The sequence below is a fragment of the Pollicipes pollicipes genome, unplaced genomic scaffold (genome assembly GCF_011947565.3).
Source record: "Pollicipes pollicipes isolate AB1234 unplaced genomic scaffold, Ppol_2.1 Scaffold_6052;HRSCAF=7182_pilon_pilon_pilon, whole genome shotgun sequence".
NCBI classification, from domain to species: domain Eukaryota; kingdom Metazoa; phylum Arthropoda; class Thecostraca; order Pollicipedomorpha; family Pollicipedidae; genus Pollicipes; species Pollicipes pollicipes.
In genome coordinates this window covers 10,631,627-10,649,845 of record NW_023596805.1, presented here as the reverse complement: position 1 = coordinate 10,649,845, position 18,219 = coordinate 10,631,627, and the positions used below count along the sequence as shown (strand labels likewise).

The 18,219-nt window shown below is 49.5% G+C and overlaps 1 protein-coding gene across 1 annotated transcript; it reads right to left on the bottom strand.

The window, feature by feature from the left end:
* Nucleotides 1-1,971: 1,971 nt before the first annotated feature.
* Nucleotides 1,972-17,122, bottom strand: LOC119104776 (protein croquemort). The gene is made up of 9 exons (XM_037228497.1): nucleotides 17,032-17,122; nucleotides 16,843-16,993; nucleotides 14,046-14,187; nucleotides 13,495-13,707; nucleotides 11,545-11,753; nucleotides 10,443-10,585; nucleotides 8,856-9,004; nucleotides 7,318-7,391; nucleotides 1,972-3,285 (listed from the first exon to the last, which is right to left on the bottom strand). The coding sequence occupies exons 1-9, from the start codon at nucleotides 17,120-17,122 to the stop codon at nucleotides 3,084-3,086; spliced, it is 1,374 nt and encodes a 457-aa protein (XP_037084392.1). The 3' UTR covers nucleotides 1,972-3,083.
* Nucleotides 17,123-18,219: the final 1,097 nt, after the last annotated feature.

Sequence of the window (18,219 nt, the reverse complement as noted above, 5' to 3'; positions counted from 1 at the left end):
CCGGCTGTATCATGAGAGGCACCGACTCCTCTAACTGTCATTGCTGCTATAAGGACGACGTAGGGATGCATGGCTGCGGTGTTCTAGATCTTTCACTAAGGCATGCCTTTGCCGGTGGTCGAGTTGCTGTCACTACACGGACAAGTCATGCCGACGGCTTAGGGATGCATGGCTGCGGTGTTCTAGATATTTTACTTAGGCATGCCTTTCCCGTGGGTGAGTTGCTGTCACGACTCGGAAGTGACAACAGGAACCCGCTGACACTCGTGACATCCCTCAAGTCAGGACCTTTAGAACTCGGCCGGCTCCCTGGCTGCAAATAGTTGGAACGTTCTTCCATCGGCGATAGTATAGCTGAGTGCTTTAAAGCTACGATCGAGTTACGCTGGGCTGGCACCATGTGCGGTATCCTATATCGATCACGTTCCTTAAATGAGGTTCTTCGGTTGCATGAACGGAAGCCCAAAAACCGACATCGACAGACCAAGTCGCCTGTAATCCCTGATCACCATCGGGTTATGTCGGTAATGCGGTAAAACCGACATCGACAGACCAAGTCGCCTGTAATCCATGATCACCATCGGGTTATGTCGGTAATGCGGTCAAACCGACATCGACAGACCAAGTCGCCTGTAATCCCTGATCACCATCGGGTTATGTCGGTAATGCGGCAACTAATAGTTAAGACCTCGTTGATGGAACTGGTAACGCAATCCCAATATTTTTGGATGCACGGTTCATATATGATTTATGAGTTAACCTGGTCTTGATATGTGTTGGCTGCGGGTGTGCCATCAAACATGCTTTTCTGCGCATTCGTTCTCACTGAAATTTTGCAACGCATTCGAGGAAGAGGGCTCTACAGGCCCAGCTGGACGCAAACTGGGCTCTTCTTGGACAGTATCTCAGCTTACTCGGTATTCAACAAGAGACTGGGTCTTGGTAGGACGCAGGCCGGGCTCCACTGCCATCAAAATCTGCCTAGTCTAGGCCACCGTAATCTATCTGGTTAGATCTATCTAATGCTATCTGGGTTAGATACATTAGCGTTAGCACCATTACGAATGTTAGAGCTTAGGGCTGTTTTATCAACTAGATGCGGGTAGAATGATTCATTTACGGCGTCTGTGTTCCGGCGCTTCGAAAAACCATCTTAATCATCCGATGCATGTATTGCTGTTTGGTACATCAGTATCATATTCACAGTGGGACTCACGAAAACACAATACGTTGATGAGACCACAATCAACGCTTTCCTGTCAAGTTCAAACTGGCAGCTCACAATGATTGCATACAGTAACACCGTGGTCGTGAGTGCATAATAAGTGATGTTCATCATTTGTTCACAACATAGCCACTGTTCAGTTTGAGCGGATAAACGCATTGCTGTCTAACTGCACATTCCACCAGGGTCGCATTCAATGGGGCACCGGCAATACGTACCCAATTCCTGCTTACTAATTTCAAAGCGCATTAAGATGCACATTGCTAGTCGTCGACGGTTGAAAATTCGAGAGAGACGGATAAGACTAAATCGATTGAAAACGTGTCGCATTCATGTACGTCCCGCAAGTAATTTTAGCCATCTGCAGCACGTTGAAATGATTGCTAGTCAATTTTGTAGATTGCAACGCCCAAAAAACAAAATTTTGCACACGCTGCTGCCTGCAATAGCCAGCCGTAATTTTACCCGGACTGGCCGAAGTGCTGAAACAGGACGCGTTGTCGGCGTTGCCAAGCTTCGATACACCGGATTCGTCCTTACCTTCTCACAGCTCCGCAATTGCTTCGTAGGGACGCACCCACGACTAGGTTTGGTGCGATCTGGGTCCTAACCACTATTGAACAGGTTTGGGCCTTTTGGTCATGTATGGTGTTTGACTATATCAAATGGCATCCAAGCAATGTTGGATCCCGGCAACATTTCAGGGGGGGGGGGGGGCTATGTGACTGGCTCCATACCTGCCTTCGAGGGCTGGATGCTGAGAAGCTCATCCAGCGTCAAGCGGAGATCACGGCGCGCGCGGGTGTTTTACAAGATCACATCCTGTAAACATGGCTTTCTCCACACGTAGATCACAGGGGCATACACCAAGTCATTGCAACCCTATTCGGAAATTTTCTAATACGATTGCCCAGGACGCTTCCAGCATTGGAAAAGTTTTTCGGAAGGACTGATCCAAGGCATTGGCATCACCGATGAACTAATTGTTCGGACCATCATCTTCGCCTGGTGTCTTAGTGTGTTCACGACGTGTCGGCCAGTAAACTAAAGTTAACAGTAAAGTAAACAATCCGGGAAGTCCCTCTCCAGTTAGCTCAGCTGGTAGGGCGTTGGACTCGTGATCAAAAGACACGATTCAAGTGCCAGTGCTTCCGGGAATAAAAATCGTATCATGACGGATATATGACCGAAAGACAAACATCGTCCAGTAATTCTCTGCACTCAATATTACCCAAGGACAGTGGAAGAATGAGCTGGCCGTAGCGTTGCTTGCAAACTAACACACCAGAAGAGGAAGACAGTTCGACAGTTCTTCCGTCCGTGTAATCTTAAGTTCGAAGTCTTCAGCAACAACACACCCAGCGAGTCGTGCGGATGGGCAGGGATCACGAGCTGGTGTGTTGCTAGACCATGGGTGACGTCAGACGCCGCTGATGACGCCAGGCCATGAGTGACGTCAGACGCCACTGGTGATGCCGGGCCACGAGCCATCGCCAGACACAAGTCGCGTGCATACATGGGTACGTGATTTGCTACACTGCTGAAGCTCGGACGGCAATATGAGTAGAAACATCCGTTCGCATCCATCGAGAGCAGCTGCTGGCATTTCGGCCGCAGCGGCAGCGCCCGAGTTCAGCAACGTTCCGCGAGCGCAGCAACAGCTCCCGAGCACAGCAGCAACCCCTCGAGCACAGCAACCGCTCCGAGTGCAGCAGCAGCTTCCGGGTGCAGTGAGCCTCGCTCAACTCAGTCTGGGCTCAGCAGCGGTCACCTTACTCCATCTCGACAACCGCGCGCGCTTTGGAATTGAGGCGACGGGAAATCACGTCGTACAAGGTGGGCTAGAGGGCAGCACTCGTCAGACTCGGTGCATGCAGAGGGCAGCACCACCGGCCAGCACCAGGCCACCTAGAGCGGTGATGACCCAGCTGCCGACTTGCAGCGCCAGCGGTATCGTGCCCGTGATGGTGATGAACTGTGCCGCCAGCTCCGGTGTCGTGTCCACGGCGTTCTCGAACCAGAACATGGGCATATGGGCCCTTGGCAGGTGGTTGAGCACTCTGGGGGTAGCGAGCAGTCAGTTGAGACTTCTGGAGCACAAATGACACCTGTACTTGAACCTCTGTGTGAACATCCAGGGCCCAGCAAAAAAAGCAGGTGTCAGTAAAATATGTCACCTTGCAGTGGCCCCTGCGAACAATCACTTGCTTGGGGGCAGCCTAGCGCTGCGCCGACAGGTCAGCGTTGGAGACGTTTGCGAAAAAAGGGAAAACGCATGCAGACACACCATAATCACGAACGAGGGCGTTTGGGCCAAGTCCATTTGGTCGTGAGCTGCCCGGCTCATCGCCAGCAGCTCATGCAGGTTTTCCCAACATTGTCCAGCATGCAGACTGGTCAAAGATGGCAAGGCAGTGGCCGACGATCGTTTTTTGTTGCAGGCAGGTGATCGATATCTGCATTATATTTATTCAAGATATTCGCCGGTAGGCGCTTTTTCGCTGGTCTACATTGCGACACATTCAGTCTTTCCTTAAGCGCTGGTGCATATTTGACGAGGCGAGCATCGCAAGCATGATACATAGCAAGTTTTGACCATATCCACCCCAGGGTAGCGTGGTGGCCAAAGTCAGCTCACAGCAAGCGCAATATCAAAGCGACGCAAACCTGCGAATTTCTTTACCAGAAACGCTGATGGGAAATTGCTGTCGGTGAATGTTCAGTATCCATAGATTTAACGTTGGCGTCATACACCACAGGAGTGGAAGGGAAGTGGAACAGTGGAGGGAGGAGAGCGTGGAAGCACGGAACATCTCCCGCAAGAGTTGCGAAATTAAGCACTACGCCTGCAGTGCTGCACGGGAATAACCTTTGTCAGCAACCTGATGCCCCTCCCCATCCCACCAACCCCCAACACCTGGCCCCAGACAGGGCCACCGGTAAGAACAACAACAAAGGCATGTGCACATTGTCGCCAGTGCAACCATGCCGCATGATCAACTTTCCACCTGGTGGCTTTCATTACGGCTTTTTCGTTAACTTCAGGCTGCCGTACCAGGACACTTCATGCCCCGGTTATCCACAGTAAAGGGCTCCTCACTGTCTGACAAACCTGGCAGTACCTTTGGGTGAGATCTTAAATCATCGTTGACCAGTGAAGTCAAAGAACAAAAATAACGTTTAGAATGCAATGTCAAGGCAACGTGACACGCCTGACGCCTGCTCAGCGTAACAAACACATGTCCTAAACACGGCCAGTCCCTCAAGGCAATGTGGCAATGGAGCGTGAAACGAAGTCATGCAAACTCGTCATGCAAATTTTACCGCAAAAAGTGAATGCATTGCACCTTGCACTGCCCGCCCTCCCATGACAGGACCGTCTGACATCACGTGACAACATCTGGAGTACGCGCTGTCCCTGACCGCGGTCTATGCCAACCAGGGCCAAGTAATGAGTGCGAGCCGCGTCTCACACCCTTCGAGACACCAGTGTGGTACGTGGATCGCAGACGGTCCAACCAACTGAGCTCTTGGGGCGAGCCCCCCGACGGAAGGGAAATGTCAGATACTTGTGTGGGCAAACTTGGGAAATAAACACGGGCGCTTCCGGAATACATGAACGATATATTTAGAGTGAAGAACAGGAAAGCATAGCCAACTCAGATTTCTGTTTTTATGTTTAGAGTCGCGTCAGACTCGTAGGTGGAAATGGTGATAAGAGTGCGGCGCTAAGATTTTCAATTACCTTGTTCCTTGTTCAGCAAAAATTTCAGCAGCATTGAAATTCTAAACTGGCATAAACAGGCGTGTATTTCACTTGGCTGGAGCCAAATATCCATATACATCTCACACCCTGGACTCCTGAGTACGCCAGTGGTGTTTTCATAGGCTTTAGTTTATGTCACGTGGCTCTGTACAAGGCGTCGCTGTTCGCCAAACTCGGTCCAACATCTCCACCAACATCAGTGTGTTGGTCCCAGCGTCTTTCCCGGATGGAAATCAGGCATAACTATCAACATAAAAATGAGTGATATGTTTTTGTTGTGCTTTACTGTTATGTCTTCTAAATATTTGGCTTTGATGTTATGGAGGTGCCAATGCTTTTTTAAATATAATCCCAAAGGTTGTCTTCAAAACTAACAGCTGGTATGTTCCTTCCTCCCTTTCTTTCGTTCCATTCCTAAGATCGCCTCAATGAATCCGTTGGTTAGAGCGTCCGCCTTTCGATTTAACCACTAATGTCGAGGGGGCGGGGGTTCGACTCGATTAGGTCAGGTCGGTTAAAGGTCATGTGACGTCAGAGGATTCTACACTCAGAGTAGGGCGTGCCGTGACAAGCTTTGCGGGGCGCGATGTTTCGCCATAAAAGTCTGCCGCTAGCCTGAAATTTCACCATCGGATGGGTTGACGTAACAAACACTGCATAGTGCGGGCGCTGCTACAAAAATATGTATCTATATCTATATCTATCTACCTATTTATTTATCTATCTACCTATCAGTCTATCTTATATATATATATATATATATATATATATATATATATCATTGGTTACGAGCAAACCTTCTAGGTAATGAAATGCTGCAACAAACTCCTCAGTTAACGTTTCGTACATCCTCCCGCATGTGGTCAAATGGTGATGTATCCCACCACCCATACGACTGATAAGCGAATAAAACCAACGGAACAGCAGCCTCTTCGATTCCGGTGTGGCTTCACCACCGCACCGTCGAACGAGTGGGTCGGTCGCCGATCACTGAACCTCTCTGACCTGTCTGCTGCCGAGGGCATAGGTCGGGGTCAGGCCTGCTCCGCACGACAGCTTTGTGCTGCGATACAGTCTACGGTTCCGGAACCAGAGCCAAGGCACTTTCAGTTTTCAGGGACATTGGGGGACATTCAGGTATACAGGGGCATTCAGGGACTTGAGCTAGTAATCCTTTTTTCTTATTTATTGGGGATTCAAGGGAGTATTTTTGGAGTAGGTGGGTGGGGGAGGACTCATGTCAGCATTGGGGGTGGCGCTCGGCTACCAGAAGTATATAAAGTGACGCCCCTGACCAAAGCAGACTTCTGCATAGAAAAGAAATAGTGGTTAAAGTGAATGTTCCACATTTGACGATACTGAAGCAGCTATCAGATATCATGAAATACGCCCACTTATAGCTATTAATATACCGACAAGTGGAAAAGACTGCTTGGGTTAACATGGCTTGTCTGTTCAGTAAATATCCTCCTAATATGTCATAGTTTGACAACGTCATCGTACCTTGCACCATATCGATCAAGAGTCAGTCGCAGGCCATGCTATTTCGAAATGGCCCCCACGAACAGCAAATATGAACAGTTCAGCCGGTCAGATATGAACAGTTCAGCAGAACAGTTCAACAGTTCATATTTATTATATGATATTTGTCTTAGCCTTGATCGCCACATGGCTAATGGAGTGACAGCATGTGAACGACGTTATAATGGCGCCATTGATACCTGGATGATTTTGAAATAGTCCCCCCCCCCCCCACCCGAAAATGCATGCACATCTTCGCGGGCGGGTATCTAAAAAATTACACGGGCTTAGATTTTAAGGTCAGTTTGCAAACTGCACCGAATGATCTTCAAGATGGCCATTTCAGTTAGAGTCCCCGTATCAATGTGGAGCACTCGCCCTCCGAGCGGCGTGCAGGGTTAATAATCGACATCGTTGAGTCGGCGCACTGGGTCATGCAGTTTTGAGTGCACAGACACACTGAGTGATGGAAATTATGCTGATCTGGTGACATCCATGCAGGAATCACTGCATCTTCACGATAGACCTTGGGTCAATAATTTAGTCGAGCAGACATAGCACAAGAATGACAAAGCTGATATCGGAGAAGACAGCATGAAAATTTTCCCACGGTTTGACGAAAACGAGCCTTATAACAGAAGATAAAATGTAGTTCAATGTGGATCAAGGACAGGGGGTTCAAGTACATCACTCGGAGCTGGCCGTCAACAAGGGCATCGGTTTCATCATCCTCCCTCCGACGCACCCAAGGGTTCCCATTTTATGTAACCACCTATCTTTTCAGCCGATAGCGCTCGCCACTCACTTGATATCTGGGTTGGACTTAAGAAGGAGGTTGATCTGAAACCTCGCCCTCACCGACACGGAAGTTCCTGTCGTCTGTCAACAGAGGCGAGACCAGAGCGTGAAATGGTGCGGTGGGCAGATGCGCGAAAACAATGTGAAGTGGTAATGGGGGCGGTTAGGGCGGTGGGCGGATGCGCGAAAACAGTGTGAATTGGTAACGGGGGCGGTTATATGGCCCTCGCAGATGTGACCTGATGACGATGGCACACGTCTTGTGACCTGGTACGCTGTGATGGGTGTGTGCTGCATGCCACCAGAACCGCGCACGCCTCACCGTTCCCAGGCAGCAAGTCACCAATTGACGCGACTGGAAGACGATTATGCTTACTCAGTTTAGGAGGATCATGCATGCGTATTAACATGCATGGACGTCTCGATCACAATCCTTGATCGTCATGGGATGTTTGTAGAATTCAGTGAAGCGCAGTGACCTTTACTGAAAACGGTCAAATATTTTGGTCTAAACATTTTGCGTGTGTTCAAGCGTGCATGCACGGCGCTCGAAGGCCACAGCAAATATAAACACAAAGCTGCCTTGAACATGCATATAGGGAAGAGTCCATGACATTGACATTGGTAATGTCAGCAGCAGATGGAACATCTTCCGGGAAATTTCAGTCAATGCACATTGGTAACGTCAGCAGTAGGTGGAACATCTTACGAGAAATTTCACTCCAATGTACAACGGTGACGTTAGCAGTACATGGCACATCTGTCAGGGAATTTCACCCGATGTACAACGGCGACGTCGGCAGTACATGGCACATCTGTCAAAGAATTTCGCCCAATGTACAGTGGTAACGCCGGCAGTAGATGGAACATCCGTCAGGGTATTCCACCCCATGGCGCGCCTGCCCCAGCTGGTCATGTTGCTCTGTGATCCAGCTACTCGGACCGACGCATCGCTGCAACCGGCGGGGCAACGACTGCCGCGACTCAACCTCGTCAGCAATGGTGGAGTAAGCACAGATTCAAAGTAGATTGCAACCCACCCAGTCTTATCTACACTTTTGACAACGCAAATACGGCGCAGACTATCTTACATATCAGGCAGGTTTGTGTGATGACCCACATTCCAAGCCTTCAAAGGGCTATGCTATCGGACCGGCAGTGCCACCTGAGTGCCACCTGATAGATGAAGCTCAAAATACGTCAGCTTTATGTGATGATATCGCTCGTCTATGTTGTCATATTTCACAAAAATACGAGGGGCTCAAAGTACGAATGGGATTTAAAATCAATCAAAGGATACAAAAAACAACCTCTTCTGCAAAGAAGGTTTTAAGTAGACGGCAGAAAGCGCCTTCAAACGGATGATGGCTGCATTTTTAACCTGTTTCCAGATCGACCCGAATGAAAATCAGACGCCAACAATGTATCACTGATCGTGCAAGTGGAGGAGGCGACTGGGTGTTGGTCTACGCACCGGTTGGTGGCTGTGCTGTTGGTCCGCGGACCAACAGCCGTCCACCTAAATGCTGAAGCCATGCCACTGACCGGTTCTATGTCGATGTGGAAGTTGTGGACGTCCGCCTCCGGACGTTGGCCCTCTGTCTCGTTGATAGCCTCCGGGTCAGCAAACAGCATGTGTGGCAATGAGACAAAGGCCTGCATGCTCTGCCGACAGTGTGACTGGTCCAGCAAACCTGCAACAGGCCGCACACTTCACATGTGGGAGCGTCGAGGGTGGAGTTCAGTGGTCCTGTTCAGCATCACCCGGAGTCCAGTGGTCCGGTTCAGTGTCATTCGGAGACCAGTAGTCCGGTTCAGCATCACCCAGGGAAGAACAGGGCAGGTCTCCTACGTGATACGCACAACAGCTTATAAGTGACGGGCGAGGCCTACTGTGTTTGCATAAATAATCTGTTCAATCGTCGCTTGGAACTGTTGCACGAGTGCAAAGCACCTGGGAAAAAGAATGCACGTGGTGATAGATGCCTCCTTAAAACAAAACAAAAGCAAAAAAACTGCAAGTAAGTATGACATTGCGTATATAAAAGTCACCATATGTTAAACAGATAGCAATTAAGTAAAATGATTGTTGGTTGATAATGTATTTATCTACACATCGATGGGCTGCTTTGACTTCATGGTGACACAATATCATAGTACATAAAGTTGACATACCATTGGAAACGTTTGGTACTGAGAATTTATAGAGTGCCTGGTCCCGATATTTATCTTGTAGTTTGTGGTACCTTTACTTCGTACGTACCCAATACATAGTGTGCAAGGACATTACAAATCATCGACCAGTTGCATGTAATCTCTGACCGTCCGTGAGGTTTTAAACTCTGAATTATAATTTTCATAGACCAGCTTTTTACTGTTCAATCGATGCTCTTCAAAATCCAAGATGCAAATAGATAACGTTTGTTAATATGTGAAATATGACACCGCTGTATCATGATCTGCATGTCTGCAATCTACGTAACCTGCGCAATCGAAATTCACCGGCCAATTAATCTAGCAGCCCGAACTGCGGCACGATGCCTGGGCGCATTTGTCACAATTGCTCAACGTTTTATGATTACATACTAGACATTCTATGACCATACAATCAGACATTTGGATGCGCTCTCACGGTATCAATGGGCTTCAATATTTGAACAGACCCATTACACATTCAGTACTCACAGCCTGTATCGTCAGCAAAGCGACCATCACCGTTCTGTATACTTTGCTAAAAAAAATATCCGAATTTTTTGAATGAATGAATTTCTGACATAAGAGTTGACGGTAAGCAGTGCTTGCTGAACGGGCCCTGGCCCCTACCATCCGGTCGGAGAATTCCAGGCTAACGGCATAATTTGATGGCGAAAGCTTAACGTGCCGCAGCTCTAACCAACTGAGCCATGGAGACGCACGGACAGATATATGCATATATATATATATATATATATATATATATATATATATATATATCGATGCATACTTCAGTAGAGACTGGCCGGGGCGCGAACGGGTGGCCCGGATTCCGCGAATTGAGCCGGCTGCGTCCTTGCCCGGTCGCCAGGGCAGACTGTTAGCCCACCATGCCTGCTGCAGCATACAACTGACGGCGGGTGGTTGTCCGGACCTCACCTGAGGGTGGACACTCTCCGTGACAGTTGCACCAGTTGTCAGGGTTGACCTCCGGGCTGCCGAACAGCATCTCCGTGGCGGCGTAACGGTTCGCGGTCAGGTCGTAGACGGAGGCTTCCTTTTGATATGGTACCTTCAGAGTTCTGCGGCGGTGAGGATATGCGGTTAAACACACCATGCAGCTGATTTATGCATGGGATACATCGCATTCTTCAATCATGTTGGAGAGGTTTATGCGCGCTGACGTATGTTGACGTAGGCGAACAAGTACGTATCTTGCGACAGTACTGTCAGCTGTGCTCTGCTTTGATTTTTTTTTTACCCATGATTCGGTGCATGACTGGAGCGCGGATTCCTGGCCTGTCCGCTGCTGCCGTGATCACTGACTGCGTCCGCTTGCCCGGTGATAAGGGCACGAAGGCACACTGCTGGTGACGAGACGTTTGCCGGCATCGGTCTGTAGGCCTGTCCACCGGTATAGGCCTGTAGGTCTGTTTACCGGCACTGGTCTGTAGGTCTGTTCACAGGCATAGGTCTGTAATCTGTTCACCGGCGTAGGTCTGATCTTTAGGTCTGTTCACCGACGTAGGTATGTACGTCTGTTTACCAGCATAGGCCTGTAGGGCTTTTAACTGGCATATATCTGTAGGTCTGTTTACCGGCATAGGTCTATAGGTCTGTTCGCCGGCAAAGGTCTGTAGCCTGTTCACCGGCATAGGTATGTAGGTCTGTTTACCAGCATAGGCCTGTAGATCTCTTCACTGGCATAGATCTGTAGGTCTGTTTACCGGCATAGGTCTGTATGTCTGTTCACCGGCAAAGGTCTGTGGCATGTTCACCGGCATAGGTCTGTTGGTTTGTTCACCGGCATAGGTCTGTAGGTTTGTTTACCGGCACTGATCTGTAGGTTTGTTCACCGGCATAGGTCTGCAGGTTTGTTTAGCGGCACTGGTCTGTGGGTCTGTTCACAGGCATAGGTCTGTAATCTGTTCACCGGTGTAGGTCTGGTCTTTAGTTCTGTTCACCGGCATAGGTTTGTGGCCTGTTCACCGGCATAGGTCTGTAGGTCTGTTCACCGGCTTAGATCTGTAGGTCTGTTTACCGGCATAGGTCTGTTGAGAAGAACTGGATGAAGTCCTTGTGTAGCCTCGCAGGGAAGAGCTCGCCGGCCGAGCCATTCAGCATGTTGCAGGAGCCAGCGAAAGCGCTGCTGGTGTCGCTGTAGTTCCAGGAGTATATGTTGCCCATGCGGGAGACGTCACTGCCCGTGTCCATGTTCACAACACCGTCGTAGTATGGGGTAGTGTTGCGCTGCGACGATGGAACATGTTCCGTTGGTTCACAACAGCAGGGTGACTCGTGGAAGACGTGCGAAGAAGTGGAGGCCTAAGAAGACACTCACAGGCATGTCATAAGATTTTTGATTTTTTCGAGACCACAGACGTCGACATTTTGTCGTCCACACTGCGCAGCACACACGGGTGCTCTGTCGCCTCAGGTGTTAACGGTCGGGAAGTGTGCCGATCTAATCAGGGTCTGATCGGTGAGCACACTTCTCTTGCAGCTCATGTCTCTGCGATAAGCTGAGGGGCTATCGTGGCACTCCACTGCACACGAGTGCAACAAGTCGGTCACGCTTACATAAGAGGCCCTCCCAACCAGCGACACGTTAAAGAAAGGCACGGAAATGTGCCGTACGCGTATCCCAAAAAACGCACGCATGATGGTATGTGTGACCTAAGGTATCTTAGGCAACACGCACCATGTATGTGTTGCCTAAGACTCAAGTACCACTACCGTCCTTAATTATTGATAACATACCCGCGTACGTTACACAGTTACCCTTGTGAGGAAAGTTTTCTACTTTGTTATTTGTGCATCGCAGGCTTTTATCAACAGGACTGTCAAACAGTGCAGCTTGGTAGATATAAGGCAAAATAGTTGCACGTCAGCCCCTGGGTACAGCCTCTCCTCGGCCACACAGCGCTTACTGTAAGAGACGAGCATGCGCCGGACAAGGTCACTTTATGACACTCTCATCTTGACAACACGCTGTGTCACCACACTGCGACAAAACCAAAGCGGCACAATGATTCTGATAAACAGCTTTCAAAGACTATAGAGAGCTTGTGCTTTTAACGTAGTCAAACACAAAATAACGCTGATCATCATGTTAGCTACATAAATCACCACGGTCAGGCGATCATTTAACTTGTCAAAAGAACCTGATATAAAAGTAAACGCTTTCAGATCCAGGTTTTTCGTCATGATAAGTGCAGACTTGTTCTGCCCAGTTTCTTGTACCAGCACGTCCTGATGAATTGCAAGCATCCACTCGGCATAATAAATCCGAACTCATAAAACTTTCAAGAGCTCAGTTTAGCACTCAATAGCTTAACACACAGCACACCATGCTTGTCGCACGATATTAACAGACTGGGTCACATAATTTTCTACCTCTCATCTGTCTGCCCGCCGCCGTCCGCCGTCAGCTGTATCTAAATTTCGGGACACCAGAAGCATAATGTCCTTAATCAGACACGGCCACACCCGTGACCAACTTCCGTTGGTAAGCCGTAATCCACCTGAGGTCTGTCAGAGTCGCAGCAGCCAGCCGACAGCCGCGGCCACCGGCCCAGCTCTGACAGAGCAGACGGCTGTGACCACCGGCCCAGCTCTGACAGAGCAGATGGCTGCGGCCACCGGCCCAGCTCTGATAGAGCAGATGGCTGCGGCCACCGGCCCAGCTCTGATAGAGCAGATGGCTGCGGCCACCGGCCCAGCTCTGATAGAGCAGATGGCTGTGACCACCGGCCCAGCTCTGACAGAGCAGACGGCTGCGACCACCGGCCCAGCTCTGACAGAGCAGACGGCTGTGACCACCGGCCCAGCTCTGACAGAGCAGACGGCTGCGACCACCGGTCCAGCTCTGACAGAGCAGACGGCTGCGGCCACCGGCTCAGCTCTGACAGAGCAGACGGCTGTGACCACCGGCCCAGCTCTGACAGAGCAGACGGCTGTGACCACCGGCCCAACTCTGGCCGCTACTCACCGCGTAGAACCAGCCGAACTTGTCGAACGGCACCGCGATGTGGAGGAACTGCTCCATGGCCACGGCGGCGTCCAGTAGAGGGTCGTTGTAGCCCTCGAATAGAAACTCGCGCACCGTCTTGGTCACGAAAGCCTGACTGCCCACGCGGTTCACCATCAAGTTGAACATGTACTTGACCAAGCGGCCCATGTCCTTAACCGAATCGGCAGCGGCCTGCGAAGGTCAGGGTCAATGTGTCATGCCACGGAAGGTCAATATATTTGACGTGACATTGCAATTCAAAGACGTTGAGCGTCAGGTCTCTCTCTCTCTCTCTCTCTCTCTCTCTCTCTCTCTCTCTCTCTCTCTCTCTCTCTCTCTCTCTCTCTCTCTCTCTCTCTCTCTCTCTCTCTCTCTCTCTCTCTCTCTCTCTCTCTCTCTCTTCTTTCTTTCTCTCTCTCTCTCTTTCTCTCTCCCTCTCTTTCTCTCTCTCTCTTTTCACTTTATTTGCCCTCCCCTCTCCTCTTTCTCCCATCCTCTCATGCACAGTCTCAGACGGTAAACATTCTTACCAAAAGAGGAACATTCAGTGTTGTAACTCTGTCCTCCACCGTGCCGTTGGACATGTCCGGCTCGAAGAACCAGGTCTTGATCTGCATGTATGTGACGGTGTCGTTGCTGTTCCACGTTATGTTGACCTTCTGATGTTCTTCTCTGAGGAAGGTTACTGTTAAGGAGGATCTGTTGTATGTTGTGCACGAGCGTTACCCGCGCGATGGTGTAGTTTTTTAAAAAGGAAATAAAGTAGCCTTGGAGAGATGAAGTAAAAACAATTGTCGTATTTTAATAGTAAGAGCAGTTAAGTTATTTTAGAACATGACGAGTTTATTTATTAAGCACGTAAGTTAATCACAACATAAAACACGATGCGAGGGCATATCACAATAACAGTCACAAAGGGGTTATGATTGAGGTCCTTTCTGGGTACCCGTGACGTTGAAGCTTTGGTGTGACCATTCACAAAGCGATTCATTTTAAAAATGTTGTTTAACTCTAATTTTGTTCGAGCCCCGAAGGTCCGACATATACTTTTGTTCGGGCCCCAAGGGTTCGACATATACTTTTGTTCGGGCCCCGAAGGTCCGAAATATACTTTTTGTTTGGGGCCCCGAGGGTCCGACATATAATTTTGGTCCTGCTCCGAGGGTCCGACATATACTTTTGTTCGGACCCCTAGGGTCCGACGTATACTTTTGTTCGGGCCCCGAGGCTGCGACATATACTTGACCTTATTTGGTAGGGGTGCAGTTTCGCAGAACGAGGTTGGGAGCCCTTCAAACGAAAAAATGGCTTACCCTCTCCCGAAAATATGCCAACAAACAAATTTTTCCGCGGATTTGGCCCACTTTCTTCCCAAATTTGGGGGGGGGGGCTGAGGCCCCAAAAGAAGAGGAACGAACACCGCTGGGTGACTCCCGACAGGTCCCAGGGCGTCACCGATGGATCATGTCATGATAGGCCCTAAGCGGCTTTTCCTGGAGAGATGAGCTGAGCTTACAATGACACCGTGGGCTCACGAAAAGCAATCTGTAACAAGCGAGGACACCATGGCGCTGCAAGCATTGTAGATTACCACTGACTGCTACGCAGCGTACGTCTAAGCATTAAACGGGTATTTGGTACAAAAACCTGGAAACGCTCACTGAATTTTTTTGACATTTTCCATAGCAACGCAATTGGTCACAAGGAAACAATCGAAGGTTGTGACCCGGACTTGTGGCTGTGACTCTGCCAACAAACAAATTTTTCCGCGGATTTGGCCCACTTTCTTCCCAAATTTGGGGCGGGGGGGCTGAGGCCCCAAAAGAAGAGGAACGAACACCGCTGGGTGACTCCCGACAGGTCCCAGGGCGTCACCGATGGATCATGTCATGATAGGCCCTAAGCGGCTTTTCCTGGAGAGATGAGCTGAGCTTACAATGACACCGTGGGTGAAAGACCACAACTGTAAGTGACATTTCTGACATGGGCTGAATGCACGAAAGTCAGCCTTCAGTTTCGCCGAAGTGGTTTTCTGGTGGGAAATTTTGTGAACTTTCATTTGGAAAATTTTCTACGTGAGCCAGTAATAACACAGTGCGAGGCTGGGCACTGAGGAAGCTCGATGTCCGGATTCCGGCGCTAGCGCTAATGGGATCTTCGCGCTGGTGTCCAAAACACTCACGGAAATCGGACACATTCAAAGCCTGACCAAATGCTTCTTTAACGACAAGCAATCGAGGTCGATGAACTCGACGTGTCGATCACGTATGAGCATGATCGATTGGGGGAAAATGTGGGAGGATAGTACGGAAGGGAGAGGAGGGTAGGGAGGTCAGAGTTTCTAGGTAAGACGAGGATCAGCGCGAGGAGGACAGGATACAGATACACGTCTTGGGAAAGTGATCTGCCAGTTATGGTGCCGCAGTTAATCAGGTGAATTTCAAGTAATATGAGGAAAAAATTACCCCTAAAATGTGCAAAATGAACCACTAAGGTTCCGTATGACGACCGTTCGTTTCATGGGAACTGAAGGCTTATTCTACTAGCACGGGATATGACGGCAGAAACTGCAAGCACTATCAAGATGTGATAAGACATTAAATTGTGAACATTATCGGTTCCAAATGCTTTCAGCGTTTTACAACAGCACTACACTCGGTCCTTTATTGGCGTTGTCAGGTGATATGGGTTAGAGATACCACTTTTGAGCTGTTTTAACCTGGACTTTACAGGGCTTGCGGGCTTAAAAGTGGGACCTCTGCTGTTATGAATAACGTCACTGCAAATGGCGAACGGCAAGGGCCAGTAGCCGAGGAACGTATTCGTTGAAGTTTGAACCAGTGTGCCACTACAGGTCATGTGCTACTCCATTGCCCTCCGTTAGAGCGCTTCAAAAAGGGACGCTGTGTTAAACGCCATAGGGGGAAATCCAAGTCATTCTACAACGCTTCGTTGCATTTGCGTGATACTAGCTTCAAGTTTGTATGTTTTTACATTAAGTACAGTATTTTTAGCTTTCGTATCAGTCATTACCCAGACATTTGGACGAATACGTGTACTACAAACATTACCGAACAAACACATTGGAAAAGCAAGACAAGTGAAAAGCATCGCTTTTATAGTGGTTCGTGGGGAGCACATTGACATTTCTCCGGCCAGAGCAGCTGCTTCAAATAAAAGTTCTAAGCTAGTAGAGATATTTCGAGTGGTCACAGGACGCCACATCATCTCACCACTGCCTCTCATCTCTCACTAGGACACCACGTCATCTCATCACTGCCTCTCACCTCTGACAGGACGCCACGCCATCTCATCACTGCCTCTCACCTGTAAGTGTAGGGTCCCATTTCCTGCAGAATTGGTCTGGCCTGCTTGCTGAGCACATCCTCCCAGTTGGTAACGTTCCAGAAGTAGAACCGGATGAACACGGGAAACGACGTGGAGAGCCAGTACGGATATCCCTCTGAGCCAGGGCTTCAGATGCAGCTTCTGCCAGAGGACAGCCATGGGGCACACTCAGCGCCAGCTGCGGTCCACTGAGGCAGCAGCTGATTCGGTAGGCCAGCTCAGCCGATTCTCCCGGCCTCTTCTCCTCCGGGAGAGGCATCCGGGAACCCTCCACGCTGCTATCGCGCAGCGTGAGCGAGCATGTGTGGGCGATGTGTGGTATGTATGTGAGTACAGCAGTGTCTAAAACCAGGACAGTGGACGGATCGGCATACAAATTAGTTGGATAGTTTTAAACCCTTGTACAACAGGCAGCTCCTGTTCTGACTAAGAGCAGTGCGTGGTATGTGAGTGAGTACAGCAGTGTCTAAAACCAGGACAGTGGACGGATCGGCATGCAAATTAGCTGGATTGCTTTAAATCTCTGTACAACAGGCAGCTCCTGTTCCGACTAAGGGCAGGTCAATTGACATCCAAAGGAAGACCCTGTCATGAGGCAGTCAGGAGGAAGGTACTGCCATGCACAAAGGAGGAGGACTCAATGCGAATCTTTTGTGTTGGGAAGCAAAGATACGAAGGGAAGTCCCCGCCACGGTAGCGACGGGACCTGCTTGGAAATGTTGGACATATTTTGGATGCTTCAGGTCAGCGATACGACAGGGACCCTCGCCATGTTTTGGTCTTAGCTGCTTTAGTCATGATGCCATAGGGCAGCAGACCCTGTTCAGAATAAGAGGAAGGCTCTTCGATGACCAAGCGCGCGCCCTGTCGCGACTGGGAGTAGATCGTTGTCCGGATCGAGAGTAGGCTCCCTATTATGGGGGTGAGTTGCGCAGGCAGCTGCCCTGTTTGCGAGCAGGCTCCATATTATGGAGGTGAGCTGTACAGACCGCTGTCCTGATCGAGAGTAGGCTCTATATTTTGGAGGTCAGTTGTGCAGACCGCTGGCCTGATCGAGAGTAGGCTCTATATTATGGAGGGAGTTGTGCAGACATGTTGAATGGTTCCGTAGAGTTTTGTGAGCATTGGCCCTGTATCAAATCGCGGGATTTGAAACATGCTCAATTACGATTCAATATTCCTTTGGAATGTTGTTGGTTCACCTGTGCTTCGGAAAAGAAGAAAATGATTTTGCACATAGCAAAACCAGTGCCAACAGAGCACGTAGCAAAACCAACCAAAACCACAGCCATAGCAACATAACAACGTCACCAAGCGCAGTGCTCCACATGAATACAACCATGCACCATCAAGCAT

Bases quoted from the DNA above. Each gene is read 5' to 3' on its own strand.
- LOC119104776 (XM_037228497.1), bottom strand. From the start codon at position 17,122: ATGCCTCTCCCGGAGGAGAAGAGGCCGGGAGAATCGGCTGAGCTGGCC. The intron at 11,754-13,494 runs GTGAGTAGCGGC...CCATCGTCGCAG, and splicing joins AGTTCGGCTGGTTCTACGCG to CGCAACACTACCCCATACTA. The intron at 10,586-11,544 runs GTAAACAGACCT...TCACCGCCGCAG, and splicing joins TTCTCAACAGACCTATGCCG to AACTCTGAAGGTACCATATC.